Source organism: Lactuca sativa, chromosome 3 (genome assembly GCF_002870075.4).
Source record: "Lactuca sativa cultivar Salinas chromosome 3, Lsat_Salinas_v11, whole genome shotgun sequence".
NCBI lineage: Eukaryota > Viridiplantae > Streptophyta > Magnoliopsida > Asterales > Asteraceae > Lactuca > Lactuca sativa.
In genome coordinates this window covers 31,907,281-31,928,173 of record NC_056625.2, presented here as the reverse complement: position 1 = coordinate 31,928,173, position 20,893 = coordinate 31,907,281, and the positions used below count along the sequence as shown (strand labels likewise).

The 20,893-nt window shown below is 33.7% G+C and overlaps 1 protein-coding gene and 2 long non-coding RNA genes across 12 annotated transcripts; 2 read left to right on the top strand and 1 right to left on the bottom strand.

The window, feature by feature from the left end:
* Positions 1 to 225: 225 nt before the first annotated feature.
* Positions 226 to 4,570, bottom strand: LOC111917293 (putative F-box/FBD/LRR-repeat protein At4g13965). Of its 2 annotated transcripts, none has more exons than XM_052769204.1 (5): positions 4,045 to 4,570; positions 2,812 to 3,788; positions 2,462 to 2,650; positions 1,821 to 2,346; positions 226 to 1,725 (listed from the first exon to the last, which is right to left on the bottom strand). In XM_052769204.1, exons 2-4 carry the CDS (start codon positions 3,733 to 3,735, stop codon positions 1,870 to 1,872), a joined length of 1,590 nt encoding a protein of 529 aa, XP_052625164.1. In that variant the 5' UTR covers positions 3,736 to 3,788; positions 4,045 to 4,570; the 3' UTR covers positions 226 to 1,725; positions 1,821 to 1,869. The 2 variants fall into 2 exon arrangements, with proteins under 2 accessions (XP_052625164.1, XP_023768755.1); XM_023912987.3 differs by having other exon boundaries at positions 2,812 to 3,752; positions 4,045 to 4,569.
* Positions 4,571 to 4,723: 153 nt separating this feature from the next.
* LOC128132587 (uncharacterized) lies at positions 4,724 to 8,374 on the top strand. Of its 2 annotated transcripts, XR_008230694.1 has the most exons (6): positions 4,724 to 5,030; positions 5,183 to 5,251; positions 5,363 to 5,497; positions 5,589 to 5,630; positions 5,716 to 5,762; positions 7,960 to 8,374. It is a non-coding gene; the product is annotated as an uncharacterized LOC128132587 (long non-coding RNA). The 2 variants fall into 2 exon arrangements; XR_008230693.1 differs by having other exon boundaries at positions 5,716 to 8,374.
* Positions 8,375 to 13,571: 5,197 nt separating this feature from the next.
* On the top strand, positions 13,572 to 16,522 carry LOC111917295 (uncharacterized). Of its 8 annotated transcripts, XR_006189025.2 has the most exons (7): positions 13,572 to 14,249; positions 14,401 to 14,486; positions 14,640 to 14,705; positions 14,885 to 15,004; positions 15,334 to 15,476; positions 15,573 to 15,931; positions 16,023 to 16,522. It is a non-coding gene; the product is annotated as an uncharacterized LOC111917295 (long non-coding RNA). The 8 variants fall into 8 exon arrangements; XR_006189024.2 differs by having other exon boundaries at positions 13,572 to 14,041; positions 14,112 to 14,249; positions 14,401 to 15,004; XR_006189022.2 differs by having other exon boundaries at positions 14,640 to 15,004.
* The last annotated feature ends 4,371 nt before the right edge of the window (positions 16,523 to 20,893 follow it).

The following is a 20,893-nucleotide window of genomic DNA, read 5'->3' as shown; positions in this document are numbered from 1 at the left end:
TTTATAATAAATAAAATTTCATATTTATATAAACTATTTTATGTCTATGTTATAGTTTTGGTTGTTTGTTCAATTAATATATGTTTATTACAATAAAAACTATAGTTTTTTACTAGATAATGTTAAAAATATTGAATTCTATGAATTTTGTGTTATAGGGGTGTTTTTGTCATTGTCAAGTATTTTCATTCATTTTCTTTCTCTTTTTATACATACCAAACAACATAAACAAACATGACAATGGAATGGTAATTAACCATTCCATTACTTGGTCTATTCCATTCATTTGCTATTCCATTACATCCAACCAAACGTATCCTAAGATTGCAAACTAAACTTCTTCCGGGGTTAAGTTATTCTATCTGAACCAACTACAAACAAGTTCACAAAGTTTTCGGCAACCTCATAAAGAACATCGTTTGAAAGCAATAGCAATATTGTAAAATATACCTTCTCTTCTTGTTGCTTAAACTCAGCTCATCTTATTCACACCCCGGAAAATAGAAGCCAAACTTCCGGTTTCAACACTAGTTGCATCTTGATTTACACTAAAGCTTTTTTTTTTTCACTGTAAAACTCTCGATCATCACTTGGGGAACCATCTTCTATGAAATAAAACCAATAAAGATTGATGTTATCTTTCACAAAAAAATAAATAAATAAATAAAAACGCAGCAACCCATGTTCATGTGAGCTTCAACCACACAAGTTGGATCTCTTTGAGGACTTCTATCTAAGGAGGAAATATAGACATCACCTTTTTTTTTTTAAATAGTAGCTGCTGAAAAAACTTGAACTGGCCAAATCAAGAGTTTTCCTTTGTGAATTTGATGCTTTAGTGATGGTAGTTCTGACCCATTTTTGTTCCATAGGCACCCAGTTAAACTTTTTAATCTCAGTATGAGTCGATAACGTTCAAATTGGGTATAAACTTGCAATATTAATTCTATCCATTGAATTAAAAAGTTGAAAGTTTTCTTGTAGCTTTGATAATAAAACTGTTGGTGTCTTGTCTCTACCTGATGTTTCATGTGACGTTGAAACCAAAGCTGTCAAGATTCCTTGATCATATCTATTCACCTCTGCTTTACATTTATTCAAGAGATTTTGTTATGTTGGTAAAGGTGGTCTTAAACTATAAGTCTAGGGTCCTATTGTGTAAATAGTTGGAAAGTGTTTTGACTTTGACTTCTAGCTATAGAAGCTTTTCATTCAAGCTTTTTCTTGTTGTTTTTTGCTTTGTACACTCTCACGAGAAGAAATAATAGAAAATCAATTTTGTTATCTTTCTTGTTAATTTCTTCCTCAAACTCATTTATTCTTATTTACTGCGCAACAAATTGGTATCGGATTTGGGGTGGGGATTTCAATCAAGTTGGGTCAATTTCAGAGGTTCTTTGCTGACTTTTTTTGAAGGGATAGGTTGAAGTGGGCAGAGATAAATTGAATTGTGATTCAGTTGCAACCTTGTAGAGGTTTATGGATCAAGGAAACAACATCTCAATCGATCCAAATCAACAAATGATTTGATAATGTGAAAGAACAGTTTCTAATCAGAGGAAGTCACCGATAAGCAATAAATATTAGAGACAAAAACGCCAAGATTTACTTAGAAATCCAAAATCAAGAAACCCCACAAAGAGGTCACTGACAGATCCACTAAAATTTAAAAAGTTCATACATTATTTATCATAAATATGGTTCTAATATCCTCTAAATGAGAACCTGAAATCAAATTAAACAGAAGACAATATGAGATCAATGGTTTTCATTTTGAATATAGCTATAATTTACGAGTATATGGGAAATCAAGAACTCACAATTAGCTAAGAATACTGAAGCAAAGCTGGAGTATATATGTTGATGAAACTAGACATTTGAAGGTTTTGGCTTCTTATGACATGGGATCTTCATACAATCCAACATATTATTCGTGACAACTGCAGCTTCTTCACACAAGATAGAAAATGTTTCTTGTAGCACAGGCCTCTTTGATGCAGACAATTCAGTCACCAATCCATCAATCTGCTGCAACAATAAAATCAAGTCACAAGTATCTGATGTAGGAAGCTTTCTCAGTAATCCTTCACTTTTGCCTTTCTTGATCTGTGTCATCATTTTCCCAAAGTGCCATTGCTTTTCAAACGCTGATTGTACCTTCTGCTTCTTAACTTGTACTTTGCCATGTTCATGCATCTTCCTCTTGCAGCTCTTCCTTGGTGCATCCATTTGTTCCATATCATGTCCTTGTTTGGTGTCAGTAAGTGCTTTGCGCTTCTTTAACCGATACCGAATTTTTGCAATAAGTAGTGTTGCTAATACCATATCAGACATAACTTCAATCTCCTGCAGTGTTTTGCATCGTCATCGTCATCATAAATTTCCAACATATATAGATGCCTTTTATAATACAAATGCAACACGAATATAACCCAAGAATATACACTTGTGTGTTGCATACCTCACGAGAGACCATTCTGAAAATGGAACATTGATCAGAACTATCTACTACCAGAGACGTAGTTGCTTTCTCATTTGCTTCCACCTCCAAGTATACCCTTCCAAAGTCACTCTTTAAAAACTTTACAATCTTAAAGTTAGCAAAAGGAGAAGGTTGATTTGACATTAGTCCCATGGATGAAGAAAGAATCTACATAAAACATAACAAAAGAATATCATCGATATAGATTTAGTGTAAACCATGTTTTGTTTTTGTTCTGATCTTTAATTATCGTACAAGAGTATTTTCTGTTGTTGAAACTGAAAATCTTTGTAAGAAAGCAATTGATAAACAAAATCAATGACCAATACCTTGAGAATGTTCAAGTCAAGTGTAAGAAGTTTGACAGTGTGTAGCTGTTGAAGCAGAGAAATCATTTTAGGAGCATGTTCAGAGCTTAGGAAGGATAAATGGAGATCCACCTTCTCCAAAGAAGGGAAACCTTGTCCTTGTGTGGCAATTAGCTGCAAAGGATCATGACCTTTTATGACCAAGGAGGTAAGGCTAGGTGCAGAAATCAGATGCTTCCCTTCGCCATGTGTAATAGTGAGATTCTTCAGTTGAGGTGCAATCACATCGATAACCTCCACACCCCAGAATGTCGATTCCAATGTGAGATTAGATAGTTGAGGATGAAATATTTTGAAAACCTTCGTTTCACCAATTTTGCAATTTCTTAAGTTGAGATTCTTCAAGTTGGGGCACTTGGAGAAAAGATCAGTGCAGTTATCAGAGACTCTGATATTATAAAGATGCAATGTTGCTAAAGCTGGAAGGTCCCAAGCTGGTGTACCCGAATAAGACCCATTATACCCAAAATTATGCAAATCAAGATGCTGGAGAGAACGAGAAGTATAGAGAGAAAGAGGGAATGCAACCTCATTCTCAGGCGACCATGAAACAGTCAATTGTTGGACATTGTGAGTTAACACATATTCAAGAAATCTTTTCATAAATTCATGGCTAACTCTTCCATCGGAATACAAAAAGACTGAAGACAAGTGAATTTGATAATTGCGATGAGACAGAACATTATTAACAAATTTGGAGAAGTCAGGCGGACTATTAATCTTGACGAAATTTATTAAATTGAGATAGGGCATTGATTTCCAGATAGACTTCCATCTAGATGACAAAACACTCACTCTAATAGAGTGTTCAAGCTCAAGAAAAGAGAGGATTTTATGGATAAGATCATCTGGCAAGCTGCTTAGTCTATCCTCTGCTAGGTTCATTCTTTTTAGCCCAAAAACTGCAATGAAACAAATGGAATGCAAATAAAACCAACCTGAAAGATTAGTTAAAGATCAAAAGATCAAATTCTACAATTCGACATTGCTTCAAAGTTCAAGCTCTCTACGATTCGTAAAAGGTTCTTAGGATAAACTAGGATATATTTCGTTTTCAATTTCAGTTAGCAACCCTATAAAACCAAAATCAGTTCAAACTATTACAAATCTAAATGATTATAAAGTGGTAATCACCCAATACCAAGTAGCAACAAACAGAATGAGATATTCATAAAACGACGTCCGAAAAAATACCTTTTTCCCCGCAGAAAACCTCGGATCAGATTTTACACAGATTGGATTGCCAAGTGTTGCTGAGATTATTGATTTATAGGTGCGCGACGTGCGTCCGTGCGTGTGTGAATTGAATCAATAATCATGGATCTGTATAAATTAGGCCCAACAATCCAATATACAGTTCCTTCGCTTATTTTATAGGGTTATGGATATAAAAGGATCAGAAAGTGTTTCTAAACTCTTTTTTAGAATTTCAAAATGCTTTGCCCGCGAGTTTCATTAAAAATGAGAAAGGAAAGGAAGCAGAGAGATTTGGAAAGATCTTTGCCCGAGACATGGCGGACGCAGACGCTGGATTTTGTAGTTGTTGTCGGTCAGTAGTAGTGTAGGTGTTCCCGGTAGCACATTTTACAATAAAAAATTCGAAAAAATTTGAAAAATTTATGCGTATCGGAAACGCAGTGGTTGGTTGGTTGTCAGTGCCATTGTGGGCATCCAAAGAGAACCGCCACTGCTCCCGAGTTTCAAGAAACAAAAGAGAAAGGTAAAGAATATTTAAATTAATTTTCCCTATAAACTATCAATCTCAAATTGGAAGGAACCAGAGAAAGAAAAGAAAGATCAATTACTTTCTTTTCTATTCTATGTTTTTCTTTCTTCCAATGAGTTCGAGCAGTGCCGGCCCAACTACATGGGCAGGTTGGGTTTAAGCCCAGGGCATCAAAAAAATTGGGGCATATTTTCTATACAGCAAGTAATATTATATATGTAATTTTGGCCCAAAAATTTAGTCCAATTCCTTCCTCTCAATTTCTAATTCAATCTTCTTAGTTCTCTAAAATTGATAGTCTGATACTGTGATACGATCTTCATCTCTAATTCTTGATTTCTAATTACTGAGACCTGAAGACATCAAACACAACCCGAAGATTTGAGAAATCAAACAAAACCTGGAGACTGGAGACCTGATTGCCGATTTCTATTCTCATCCACTCGATTTTTAGGTAAGTTTTCTTCAATTGATTGTGATTTTGCTTGATTTTTGGGTGAGTTTTCTTCAATTGATTGTGATTTTGCTAAATACATAAACTTGCTGCCATCAATCATCGGTTCTTTGTTCTTAATATGAGTAATTGATTATTGTGATTTGTTGTAGGAATGGAAGACCTGTGTGGTTTCTCGGTTTCTGATTCTTTTCTCATCTTATGCTCTTCAACTGATTAGGGTAAATTTTCTATTTTTCTTCAAGTGATTTTTTTTAATTTTTGTTTGAACACCAAACTTGTTGCATCAATCTATCACCTCTAAACTTGCTTCAACCATCTGTTTGTTTTAGGATTCAGGAAATTTTTTTATTACCTGTTGGATTTCATCAGTTGGATTACAATAAAAAAAGTCATCTTTTGTTTCTGATACAAATTCGAGCATCAAATTCTGTTGTTTGGTATATGAGATTTATGGTTTACTTCAGGTATAGTTTCTGATTACTATGGTTTGTTTATGAAACAAATTTGTGAATTACTTTTCTAAAGGTTTATTCTTGTTTCTGTGATGTGAAACAGGACTTGGGAGGCTGATTTTTGTTTATTTTAGTCTCTTGAAAGGTATATATTTATTTCATTGTAGTGCTATTAGTCAATAGTTGTTGAAAATGGATTTGTATTTCTGACTTTATGTTTTATTTTTCAGATTATAGACATCTTCAAAGTGGGAAATAAAAACGAAAACTTTAGTAGGTTGTATCTTTCTTTACTTAGCTTTTATAACTAGATTTATTGATTTTTTTCTTTGCTTAGCTTTTATAACTAGATTTGCTGATTTTGAAACATGTTTCCCCGAAAACAACCATCGGGTGCTCAAAATAGAAAATGAAAAAGAAAAGAACAAGAAGAGGCTAATCAGTTAAGAGGGTCTTTGAATATATATTTTGTTAGAAATCAAAATTCTAATGATCCGGTTAATAATTTTAATGTTCCACCTAGTACTTCCAATGATTCGGTTGATATTTCCAATGATTTTGAAAAAAATGATTTTTTTGATAAAGATAAACCAAGTGATTTTAATATTTTTGATCCTAGAGTATGGGATGATTTAGATTCAAAAATGAAAGATTTACTAATAGAAAAAGGGCTTAATAGAGAAGTTGATACCAACATAATTTTTCCAAAAGATTCACTTGGTAGACATTTTTCATTTGATTTTTTTATTCGGAAATTAAGAAATGGTGATTCTTGTGATAGAAAATGGTTAGTATATTCAAAAGAACAAGTAGTTTGGCAACCGAAGGAATTAAAGATTGGAAGCATCTTAGTGAAACATGAAAATAGTTCCGATCATATGGATAATTTAAGAACTTGGAATGAAACGCGAATTAGGTTAAATAAAAACAAAACAATTGACAAAGAAATTCAAGAAATGATAAAAAAAATAAAATAAAATAAAATAAAAAAAAGATACCGAACATTGGAAGAAAGTTATGGTTAGAATTATTTATGTTGTAAAATGTTTAGCAAAAAATAACTTGGCTTTTCGTGGTACAAATGAAAATATTTATGAAAACTCAAATGACAATTTTTTAAGTGTAATTGAATCGATTGCGGAGTGGGATCCGGTAATGAAAGAACATTTTCGAATGATTCAAGACAAAGAAACACATAATCATTATCTTAGTCATAAAATTCAAAATGAATTAATTGAAATGTTAGCATCCGAGGTAAAATGTGCAATTATTAAAAAAATCAAAAAGACAAAATATTTTTCTATAATTCTTGATTGCACTCCGGATGTTAGTCACCAAGAACAAATGACTTTGATTATAAGATGTGTAGATTTGGAAAGTGTTCCATTAAAAGTTGAAAAGTTTTTCTTTAGAGTTTTTAATTGTAGAAGATACATCCGATCTAGGTCCTTTTAATGTTTTACAAGATGCCCTAAAATCTCTTGATTTGGATATTAATTATGTTCGTGGTCAAGGGTATGATAATGGGGCAAATATGAAAGGTAAACACCAAGGTGTTCAAAAACGATTGCTTGATAAAAATAATAGAGCTTTTTATATGCCTTGTGGATGTCATAGTTTAAATTTGGTTTTGTGTGATATGACAAATTCTTGCCAAAAGGCAAAAACTTTTTTTGGTACATGTCAAACGATTTATAATGTTTTTTTCTAATTCAACCAAAAGATGGAGTGTTTTACTTGAGTTTATTGATGATCTAACACTTAAATCATTATCAACTACTCGTTGGGAAAGTCATATTGAATGTGTTAAAGCAATAAAAACACAATTTTATCAAATAAGAAAAGCTTTAAAAAAATTATATAAAATAAGTGATAATGGACAAGTGTGTAAAGATGCTGATTCACTAATAAATGATGAATTTTCTAGTTTTGAATTTATTTTAAGTTTAGTTATATGATATGATATTTTGTACAAAATTAATTTGGTAAGCAAAAAGTTACAATCCAAAGAAATGCTTCTTGATGTTGCTGTAAAAAATTTAGAGGGGTTAATTAATTATTTTGAAGGATATAAGGAAAGTGGGTTTGACTTTGCTATTAGTGAAGCAAAAGAAATAGCAAATAGTGTTAAAGTTAAACCCGAATTTCCTCAAAAACACAATAAAAAAAGAAAAAAAATATATTTTGATGAAATCCCAAATACCGAAAGAGAACACCAATCTTCTCAAGAAGCATTTAAAAGGGATTATTTTTTTATTCTTATTGATATGGCTCTTGTTCAATTGAAAAGTAGATTTGAACAAATGCAATATTTTGAATCGATATTTGGTTTTTTGTTTGTTGATTCCAAATTAGTTTTTTTAGTTGATGATGAATTAAAGAAATGTTGTTTAAATCTTGAGTCCAATTTGAAAAATGGTGAAGATTATGATATTGATGGAGATGGTTTATTCATTGAGTTAAAACTTTTGCAGAAGATGTTGTCGGATGAAGCATACAAAAGTCGAAGTCCTTGGACATCTATTCAAATAATGGAGTATGCAAGAAGAATGGATATGTTCCCTAATGTGTTGGTTGCATATAGGATATTATTGACGGTTCCGGTTACGGTTGCTTCCGCGGAAAGAAGTTTTTCAAAATTGAAGCTTTTGAAATCGTATCTACGAAGTACCATGACTCAAGAAAGATTGAATGGATTAGCAATTTTAAGTATTGAAAGTGGTTTTTTTAAAAATATTGATTATTGTAAAATAAGAGATGTTTTCGCTTCAAAAAAATGCGCGAAAACATCGTTTTAGGTGATTTTTTGTATATTTTGTTTGTATTATTTGTTTGATTATAAAAGTTACTGCATTTTTTATATTAGAAATTACTACATTTGTTTGATTATATGTTTTTGTTATTATACGGTACACATATAAGGGCATAATTTTTTTATCTCGCCCGGGTAGTATAAAACAATGGACCAGCCCTGAATTCGAGAGCGGAGTGTAGGTATTAAGTTTGTATCCTTACAAATTTGAAATTACATTGGGGTGTTTGGTTAAGCTTATTTAAGCTCATTTTTAGCTTATTACCAATTCCACACCGGTATAAGCTAAAAATGGTGTTTAGATAGAAATAGCTTATATCAGTGTCATACTAGTAATAAGTCAAAATGCATAACTAAGACGCCTATAATTTATCAACTTATAAGCAATAAGTTATAAGTTGAAAAATGTTTATGATTTTTCATAAGCTTAGTCAAACACCCTCATATATATCCATCTCAAACTATAAAACTCACATCTATATCCAAACTTTTAATTTAGTTATGTTTAAATTACCATAATATTAAAAAACTTATCTAGAAATCAAATTTCAATGTGATTATACTTCAAATACACTTCCAAATATTAAAGATTAGCATTAAAGCAATTACGATTAAACCTAATTGAAACATCCTCCACGTCATTTATTTCATGTTGTTCTCCCTCATCACATCAAATTTGATTTCCGTTCTTTTATTACATGGAGTTTAACTGTTTAAGTTTCCTCATCACATGGAATCATGCTTTTCGTTCATTTTGATTCAAATATGTGGGTCCTATGATGTTTGATTTTATGAAAACAAGGATTCTAACATTTTTACTTTTTGTAGGTGGATATCTATACCCCTAATTTGTTTATGATGCTCCCAGTTAATCTCCATGCTTAATAAAAACCTCTCCTATATGCCACATCATCTTATTAACATTGTTTCCTGCCACGTGTCTTTCCACCGTCAATCTCCTCTTTGCTTTTCCCGCCAATACAATCACAACATCCATTGAAATCGTATCCCTACATATCAGCATTTCAGTTGACTTAATATGCAGAAAATATATCTTATATCCTAAAATCAGGTAAATCTCATAAAATCAGGCCATACATGAAGTTAATTTGCTTTCAATGGAGGTTAAAATTATAAAAATTGCATCTCGCCGGAATGCACGTCACTGGAATCCGTTCCTTCGTTGGATCCAAAACACTAATAATCTAGGTTCTTTTTCTGTATTTTATGTATTCAAACCTAAACATCATTATTTGAGTTTTGAAATCGCATATTTTATTTAAAATCACAAGTTTTAAATTGGGTCTAGTTGTTTTTGGGAGAAAACTTTGTAATTTATGGAGTTTTGATGTTTGATGCAAATGATGGTTTTTGGGGATTAAGAATCAAGCGACAAGATTTAAATTTTCTTGATTCTTCTATATTTAGTTCACAATCATCCACCTTCGTTGTCATGTAGCCAAGTGAAAACCACGCTTCAATCATACATCGGTCCTCTGCTTTCCATGAACGGTAATATCTCCAATGGAAAGCCCCCATTAATTCTTCTTTTGTTTGTGGAACATACATCAATTTCTTAACCACACATCTACCACACAGGACCAGGCACCCTTACACCTCCACCAGAATATCACTCCCTAATCTTTCTTCCTCTATCGATCTATAGAAGCAAGGGTGAAACCTGAGGGTTTTTTTTTTCCATAATGAAAACATATCCAGTTTGGGTCTTTACGATTTTTCTGACTTTGTGTAGAATTTATCTCATTGATTTTTTTATTTTATTACCTTGTAACACACTTATAAATTCAACTTGTTTACGGCTCATTTCTACCCACCTCCTGCCTCCAGTCTTCTCCACAGTTCACAACCCTAACTCCAATTTCAAGGTAGATTGAGAAATATGTGTGTATGTGTAGAAATCTGTATATGTATTAAATCAGTATATCCAATTTTGTTATGTTTGGTTAACCTATATATCAGTAATTTTTAGGCCTGTTTATGGAAGCTTGGTGTACTAATCTCTCAGCTACATCACTCCATGTCATGTCCAATATGCATAGAAGCATCGACGGATGGGTAATATTTAGCCCTTTCTCCTTTTTTTGTTATGTCATTACATCATTATCACATCATACATTTATAATAGTATCGGACTTTCATTAATTCATTTAGCCCTTTCTCTATTTTTGTTAGAGCATTAGGATTTTCATTATGTCATTATGATATTAGACTTTATTGCAGCATGTGTTTTTATCATTTTACAAGTTATCAATTTATTTCCAGGTATAATTTGTTGCAACTATAGCAGTGGTAAGAAATTAGAAGTTTACTTTCACGATCCAAACAAAAAGCCTCTATTTCATTTCAACATTCAAAGGTGTGCTTTATTATAGCATCATATTTCTTTTTCAATTAGAACATTGTATATTCACATTGTACCATCGAAAGTTTTTGATACGACATTCTACCAATTCTACTTTTAAACTTCTGGTTTTGTTAATTGTGTTGCAGAAACATTGATATTAAGATAGATTATAAACTTGCAAGTATTGAAGATGCAAGATCACAAATGGTAACTCATTCTTTATGCAAAATGCAAATATTATGTTAAAAAATACACACTTTGAATAATCATGATCCACTATTTATATCGTTTGTGTATACATACCTAAATAACCGACTATCTTTCACTTCCTAAAGTATTATAAAAGTATTAAATAATCGTATCTCTTTTGAATCAAACTACAAAATTAAAATCACATTAGTACCTTAGGTTTAGTTTGTCATTTTTAACCATTTGAATCAATTTTGTTCATGTGTTCAGGTAAATCACATGGGTTTTAGATTCGCATACCTTCATCTTCACCCAAATGTTAGGGATTATTTTTAAAACATAAATCACATTATATCCTTATACATTGACTAATTCAGTAAACTGAGGTCTTGTATGTTTGTAGTGAAAATTGGGCCAGAATTACTAGAGGTAGTGAAGGTCAAAGCTACAATCGGAGGCAAGAATTATACAAAAAGGAGGGATAATTATTTAAATATTCCCTATATGTGTTTTTTTACTATTTTGACTTATACCATAAAAGCTTTATCAGTTCTAGGAAATCACATCTAATGAGGTGGGCAATTAGGTTACAAGTTGGGCAATCTACATCCGTTGATACTTTTTATCCGGTTGTTTTGGGTTAACACAAGAAATAGTAACTTGTACAGTATAATACAATTATGGTATTTGTTAGAACATAAAAAGTCTTGATTATATCAATATAATGATCATTTTTGTATTTTTTTTTATTGCTAATACAAATACCATGATAAAGTTGCGATTCTATTGACTTCGTTATACCAGGGCTAATTTTAGGTTAATATATCAGTTTTCACATGAACGTAATCACCCCTTTATGTTTCAGGAATGTAATCACCCCATTTATGTTTCTCCCAGGGTATATAATGTTGATCATAGTGTTCTTGATGCATTTAGTGGAAGTGTGTTGTATTTAGTGGTTGGACTTCCAAATGATTTCGTCAAACAACTTGGTGCAAATGTCGACCATACCACACTTCAACTTAGTGTAAATGAAATGACGAAAACATTGTCTTCTGATGTGGGTTTTCCTTTTTTGGATTATGGGTTTCAGCACAACACCACCACTTCTCTCTCATTCTTTCACACACAAATTAGATGTGGGAAAATTTGTGTTTTTTTGTAACATAAAGGTAATTTTGAGTTTGTTGTGCAAGATATATAATGAATCTCTGTTCATAATATGTTTTCCAGGTTACCAGAAGCCATATCGATTCGTCCTTAATTTGGCAATATTTTCTGATGACTGATCAAATTCAATTTGTTACAGAACTATGGCTTCACTAGAGGTAAATGAAGCAGTCTTGAGTTCTAAACTTTCTTTTCCTACAATTGATTACGTAAACAATAAAAAAATGGGTTTTGAGTTGTTGTCAAGGAGTCCTTAAAGCATGTTGGCGATGAAGCTCATTGTAGTGTGAATCTTTTCTCAGGCAAGTTCAATAGGCAAAGTCTTATGAAGCCATACCATAACCAGATGATTCACATATGAGCTTTACTCTGGTTTCTGTACACTTCAATTGGTATACAAGTTTATGAAAATGAAGTTGAAGTCTTCTTCTTTTCCATGTCTATTAGTTTCGTGCACTTACTGGGTTTTTTCTTGGTTAAAATAAAACATGTAGGTTACTACTGGATTCTTGATATGCTACTGTGGTAATACTTGTATACTGGTTATAGATTTTCTGCATTTTGTCGGAATATAAAAGCCAATTTTTAGTTGTTTTGATTTTAGATGAACCCTTTTGTGCAGGATTTGTTATATATGGTCTCTTATCAATTACTTATCCCTCTTTCTAAAAACATTACATCTACAGTACCTTTAAAAAAATACATTTGTGTATATGGTCTATGTTTCACTAAAAAAAATGATAAAACCATTTTTGTTCCAAGGACAAAGCTATCTTTTTCAATTGACAAAAAAATTAAAAATACGACTTAACACCATCCGTGTTACTGCTATAATACCTACACATATTTATAATTGTTAAAGTTTTTATTATCATTGCTTAATATTTACCTTATAATTTAATTAAAATTATTTTTAACTTTCTCGAATTATTTTTTAAATTTCTTATCCGTGGTGTCCACGTGTTATAACCTAGTTGTACATATATCGTTCAATATATTTCATCTTCTTCCTTATTATTCTATCGTTTTCTTATAAGTGTTTTGGTTTTGACAAGTTATGTTTAGGCATGAAGTAAACGACGTACATGAAATTACAATTAGGTTACTCCTAATTAAAAGGGTTTAATGTTAACCTTTAATATTTGGTAGGGTATTTTAGTATAATCACACAAATTGAATTCTAGATAAGATTTTTTTTATATGAGATTATATTAAACCTAATTAAATTAAGAATTTAGATATAAATGTGAGTTTTATTTTTTGAGGATATATATATATATATATATATATATATATATATATATATATATATATATATATATATATATATATATATATATATATATATATATATTCAAAATTTATAAGGACATAGTAGTAGTACTTGAATTTTCTAAGGATATTAATGAAATTCTTTCTTTTTATGACCTTTTATTATAGCGTTAAAGTCAAAATTTACATTATATAATTATATTAAAAATCTGTTTCCAATTGAACAGTTCTTTTATCTCATTGGACCAAACTTTTTTTCTGTTTTTTTGGAAATTAAAACCTGCTGACTGAGGATTTAAGAGATTGGGTTTATCATGTGCTCCTGTTTTCCACTGCTTACATACGTGTCCACCTTCTGTTTTCCAAAGCGATACGTGTCTGATGCTTTATCTCTACGTGTTCATTCATATTTTTTCTACAATCCCCACCGCCCCACCGCCACCGAAATAAGATTTCCACTCTGTCGACTCCCCCTTTGACATCATTCTTCTATAAGCCCTAATTGAAGATTTCAACAAACCACCGTTGCCGCACCAGGCAACGTTTTCGCCACTATCGCCATCGACATCTTCTTCGTCTCCCTGTTGGAGACCAACGGGATACCCTCTACCAATCGTTATCTTACACTAATCCTTTTCTTCCACTGAACAACACCAATGTTGTAAATCATCTCCACACCTTCGATCTCTCCACCGCTTCTACCACTTACTGACCCAATCTGAAATTCATCTTCCGCCAGGATCTTGAGGTCTTACGCTTGCCTTCTTCTTTTCGCCTCTCTGTTAGGTTGCATTTCCATTTGATTGTAACTATCGCAGCAAGCATAAGTGGTTGTCGACCAAAAAACGTACCATTGGGCTCGATTGGACCGACCAGGATGGGGTTTCAACGACTTTGGGTCGATGGAAGAAGAAAAGGAGTGGAAGCATCGGGAGGCGGAGCTGTTGCTCCGATAGGTCAGTAGAGGGGGGGGGGGGGGGTCTGCTTCAGCAACCTTCCCCATTCTTCTTCTTCTTCTCTCTCTCTCTCTCTCTCTCTCTCTCTCTCTCTCTCTCTTTGTTATTTTTGATAGAAATTGATGGGGTTTTTGGGTTGCTTTTTGATAAGGAATGAAAGAAACACAAACGTTGACCTCTGCCTCTCATTTCATTTATTGGATGTGTTTGTCGATTTCTTTCTTCTTAATCCTTCAGGTTGGTTTTTTTTGGGCTTTAGTATGCCTTCCATGTGTTCGATGAAAGTTCTATTTGAACTTTAACTCATACAACTGCTTATCTTGATTCATTGTAACAATTCCTTTTTTTTATTACATTTGGTTGTTTTACTTGCCAACGCTACCCTACAAGCATCTCATCCTACATATTGCTTCAACATGTCCACCAGTTTCTCCTTTTGGTGCCATTATTCTTCAGGTAAGTCCTTCATTTAGAATATGTACGTTAATCTTCGTTATTTTCTTTTGTGTTTTAATTTTAAATTCATATTTGGGTTTGATTTCAAGGATCAAAAGCTGCTACAACTAATCGAGTATATGAAACTATTAGTAAATGCTATTGATGTTCTTTTTGTTTTTCTTTTTTCCCGAATTGAGATGTTTCTGCTGTGATTTGATCGAGGCACGAACAATTCTATCCTGTATATTAGAGTTACAATCATTGTCAGGAGTAATTGATATGTAGCTGTCAAGGTACCTATCGACTACTCTACCCAGGTAAATTTCTTCCTCTGTTTCTATGAATCCATATTGTAAGTCTGTTTCAAATGCCCCATTCGAGATTCCAATTTGAAATAAGAATAAAAAAATTAAAACAATACCCGAATATGCGAGACTTAAAGAAACAAAATTACAAACATGCTTAAAAGGTTAGCTGCTATAGACTTGTGGGGAAGGATACCTAGGCCATTTTGCATGTTGAAATAAGTTAAGAGAGAGTATGGTCAACTGATTGTGATTTTCATGGATGAAAGTTTCTCATTTGAATGTATTATATTCAACTCTAACTAAAAAAAAGTAGTTTTTTTTTCTGATATTGATAGCAGTGGAGCCATAGATTATGGTGAGTTTCTTGCTGCAACTCTTCACCCTAACAACCTGGAGAGAGGGGAGAATTTGTTTTCTGCTTTTGCATTCTTTGATAACGATGGAAGTGGATACAATGATCCAAGAAATGGATCAAGATAATGTAATAACTTAACTATTTACTAAACTATCATATTATTATTTCTAATATTAGTTATTATAGTTATATTAAATTATAAATTATTATTGATTGTTGTAGGATTGACAAATTGATTTTGGGGAATTTGCTGCGACGATGAGGAAGGGTAATGGTGGAATTGGGAGAAGAACCATGAGAGGTAACCTTAATTTAAACTTAATGTGAACTTGTAGGTGGCGTGTCACCCAAAAGTCAACTGCAAACTAAAGTCAACAGCAGTGAAAAAACTGACATTACTATTGTTATTATTATTATTTCTTTGTTTTTAAACGAAATGGGGTTAACATTGAACTGGGATATATATACATATAAATATATTTGACTTGGTCTTTGTTTATGGGCTATGGTGACTTGGTTACTTGCTACATTCAAAATTGAAAGTCAATCCAAAAATGTGAAGCTTAGATTTGAGCCTAAGGGTAAATGTTTTTATTTATTTTTTTTACTACTATTATTTTTTAGCTTGTGACCATATGCCCCTAACCATTTGTTTTGACAAATTTTATGCAGGCTTACAATAAGTAACAACGACAGAGTCTTCTCTGCTAATTAAGCGGACTATTTTTTGTCTTGGAGCCCTTACAGTGACATGACAAATTATCAAGATAGGTTCTTAAAGTGGCAATCAAAATATGAGACGTTGTTTAGTTCCATCAAAACATAATTTAAAACGGATATTTTAGTTTTCAATGGAGTATTATAAAATGAATGATTGGAAAAAATCCCTTCTACCATGATGTGTTTTTGGTAAATGAATCTTTATTTATTTATTTATTCATAATTGGTTCGTTTTCAGCTATTTTATGGTTACTACCATCATTTTGTCCGTTCGTATCATGGTAAGGGCTATGTTGTAATTCATATGGATTGGAATATTTGCAGATAGAAACCAAAAAATGTGATTTTTAAAAAGATCCAAATTTCATGTGTCAATAATGATGATCATAATTTTGAAAAGGTTTTTCATATTTTTAACAAGTTGTCATGTTTAATCTTTTTGGTATATTGGTCAACAGGAGGATATTCTTCACAAAAAAACCTAATTCAACAAAAGGAACAAAAGACGGCTTTAAGAAATTTGGGGTTGCGTGGACATTATTGACTAATGTTTGACTCTTGTTAATTACATGTAATCAATCGCGTGGGCATAGACTGACCCATCACCATCTCCTACCTCCTACTACCGTCCACCAACAGCAGAATAACTCAACTCTAAAAGAAGTCATGGACCCATCGAAGTTATCCAAGTGCCCACTCTGCTTCCCGCCCTTCGGCAACAAATACACAATCCCACGTGTCCTCACATATGGCCACTCTACATGCAAGACATGTCTGATCAACCTTCCAAATCCACCCTTCCCTTGTATCATACATTATCCGGCTTATACCCAACTTGTCAACTACCAAAAGGTCCTTCAGCCATCGCCACCATATCATCATCGCCAGACTTTATATCTAATTTTTGGTCTCATGAATTTTTAAATAACTGGAAGTAATGGGTCATTCCGCGAGACACAGTTTTGGTCGAGGTGAGATAGCTCTTGATGAGTCTTTTTTGCTTGATTCGGATGCTTCTTTTGGTTCGTCTTTCAGGTGTTCAATGAAAATACATAAAAAGGTTAGTTTTTTTTTTAAACGTGCTTCTTTTACTCATAGAAATGAGAACCGAACAATTACCTTGCCAAAGTGATCTGGATTTTGTTTAAAATGGGGATGGTGCATTAGTTGAATTGATGTCGATTCTAACCTCGAGTTTGAAGGAATATCAAATTTTTACTCCTTATGGGTTGTGACTTGTGGTATAACGAGGAGAATGGGCATTTATATCCTGTTTATGAATGGAAACATAAGACTTTGTTGAATGTTATTGAGTTTGATATCCAAGATGATATATCTAGTTTCAATATGATTGGTATGGAGCTATGTGAAACCATAAGCCTATTGCATGAAGCCAAGTTAGTAAATGGATGTACTTCATTATCATGATTTGGTATTGATGATTTTTGCCACCTGTTTATCCAAAACAACAAGTCTGGCATCGATATCAGGGAGTCTGGGAATGAGGGCCACCACGTTTTGAGGCTATTCCATAATTCACAAGAGATTGTGCATTTGAGAAAAATATGTTCTTCTAGTTTCTGGTTCTTGCCTGCATAATATGCACTTAGGATTAGTTCCAATTCCTTTATTCATGAGGATCACTTTTGTTCGGATCCAGCCATGTGCCCTCTCCAAGCCACTATATCGACCTTTTTATGGACTAGATTGTTCCGGTCCCAGTCTACTGTTGATTTGGGCAAGGACAATTAATTCGTCAATCAAATTCCTTAAGTAAGAGACGGAGTATATCCTGATTGTTCCAACTTCCAGGTCCAGTTTGATTGCTGATTAGATTGTGCTACTGTGAAAAGGTCTTTGAAGTCGATATTTTCTTTTGCTAGAGTTGCTGGCAGGTTTGCTATATAACCCCAACAACTCTTTTTTCCTTAGAAAGTGCGTTAAAACCCCCATCCTGACCATAGATTGCAACGATGATATTCTTCCATAGTTCTTGTTTGTGTTCTTTGAATCAACACCACCACTTCCGTAACAACGCAAAGTTGTGAGCTTTGAGACTACCGATACTTAGACCACCATTTTCTTGTTTCAAGAGTATCTTTCCCCAGCCAATCCATGATTTTTATTTTTCTGTCGAGCCGCCCCAAAAGAATCGCCTTCTCAATTTTTCAAGAATGTTGATAACTTTAATTGGCACCTCATATAGTAAAAAAAGGAATGTACCAAGGCTGCCCAACGCCGATTTGAATAATGTTAAGGGATAATGACATAAAAAGTCTTAAGTTTGGAAGAAATAAATGGATTTACCCTTTTGTGGATTTTAGGTTCACTAATACCGGATACTTGCAGTTTTTTTTTTTTTTTTTTTTTACCATTTTGTGTCGTTTTGGTTCGTTAAAACCCTTACATTTGGCATAAATGTATGAATTTACACATTTTCAGGTTCATAAAGCCCTTAAGTTTGGGTTTTTTGGTTCATTAATGCCCTTAAATTTGGCAGAAATATTCAGTATTACGGGGTAAATCGAAGAAAATGGTAAAATCGGAAAAAAAAAAAAAAGGTGCAAGTATCCGGTATTAATGAGCCTAACATCCACAAAAGGGTAGGTTCGTACATTTCTTCCAAACTTAATGGCTTTTATGTCATTATCCCCGGTGATAATCTACCATTAAAGGAGATCGTAGAGGCCTTCCACTTCGATAACTTAGCTTGAAATTTGGCAACCAGGTGCCTCCACTTGGGATATTCTTGAGATTGTAGCACCACAGGCCCAAGTAGATGAATGGTAAGTTACCGATAGAGCATTAGATGCGTTTGGCCAACAACTCAATTTCGAGATGATTTATACCTAAACCGCGCGTAGAGCTTTCTTTTTGATATATTTACCTTTAGACCCGAACCGAGCTCATAACAACAAAGGATTCTGATTAAATTCTTGGCATTTGGGGTTGACCAGTCACCTAGGGAAATCAGATTGTCTGCATATCGAAGATGAGACATGATCGATGACTGGTGTAAATAATTGGAAAGTGTTTTGACTTTGACTTCATTTAGCTTTAAGCTCATTTTCACTATAAAAGGTTTCCATTTGAGTTTTTTGTGTTGTGTTCCAGCCTCCAAAGCTACAATAGCCATCTTTGTTGACAAAATGAAACCTACGGTGACAAGTTTTTCTTCCTACCCTATGATGAACACAATTAATGAAGGTTACACAAATGGTGGCTGTCATGGGTATAAATAGAGGCTTCATCTTCAGTTGTAAGCATCCCAAAACACAGAGAAACAGATAGTATAACACTTAGAATGAGAGTGTTAGTGAGAGGGTTGATTTTTTGTAATAGTTGAGTGTGAGAGTTGCTCCTCCTATTGTAATTCTATTTTAGTGTTTAATAGAAGAGTTTTCCAACCCCAACAACTGGTATCAGAGACCCGTTTGGTGTCCAGGGAATTTTTCATGAATTTCTCTGTTTTTTCGTCAAAATTTTTTTGTCTCAAAATCGATTTCTAAGTACACCATTAGAAAGGTCTCGTTTCAAGGATTCCGAAAATATATTTTTCGTAATTTTTTTACCACGGGAAGACCTCCAAAACACCGGTCAAAGATTGGTCAAACCTGCCGGAAAATTCGCCGGAAAAACCAGGTGGCCAGAGAAGACTGCCGGAGAAGAAAGAGTGACATCATCAGTGACGTCAGCATTGACCAGCCTTTTAGAAAAGTTGCATTTTAGCCCCTGAAGTTTCAAAAAACTGCAGAAAGGTCCCACTGTTTCTGAAAAACTGCAGCTCGATCCCTGTTGTTCTGAAAATTACTTTTTTGGTCCCTGGAGTTCTGAAAAGTTTCAGAAAAGTCCCTGGTTGGCAGAAATATTTCAGATTGGCCTCTGTAAGTTCCGAAAATTACAGTTTAGCCCCTATAGTTCCAAAAAGTTACAAATTAGCACATAACTTTTCAAGAAAGTATATTTTGACCCCGAAAAACTCTACCTTACCATTTTTGACGCTTCTAAATCCAACCGAGAGCTCGGTTTTATCTAATTTTTCCTCGAAATATTTGTAAAATAAATTTGCAATTGTTTTCGTTGGAATCTACAAGTACGATTACGATGGTTCGACTTACGCCCACAAATTACAACATGTGGAAGCCAAGGATGGAAGATTTGCTTCATCTGAAAGATTTAGCAGAGCCTATAGAAAAGCAAGGCGTCAAACCCGACACGAAGACAGACGAAGTTTGGACGAGAATAAACAGGAAAATGGTGGCACAAATTCGACAGTGGATCGACCACAGTGTTTTTCACCATGTCTCTCAAGAGACAGACGTGTACAAACTTTGGGAGAAGCTCGAAAATATGTATCAGGCAAAGACGGCACGCAACAAGACCTTGCTGATGAGGCGCCTTGTAAACCACAAGTTACAAAGTGGTATGTCCATAACCGAGCATACGAGTTAGTTCCAGGATCTCGTAAATCAGCTCGGTGCTGCTGATTGGGTTCTCAAAGACGAGGAACAAGCCATATTGCTCTTGAGTTCTCTACCAGATAATTGGGAGATGCTTGTTGTGACTCTCAGCAATTCTGCCCTCGGTGGTAAAGTGACAATGGAGATGGTCACAGACGCCCTAATGAACGAGGAAGCAAGAAGGAAAGAAGCTGGTACAGACCAGTCTTTTGCCCTTGTGTCAGAAAACAAAGAAAGAGGCGGGGGCAGAACTGGAGGCCGAGGTCGAGGTAGAGGTAGAGGCAGACATAGTCAAAGTAGAGGAAGATCTCAAGATCGTGGGAAATCACGAGATCGAGGGAAATCGCGAGAGCGAGGTAAATC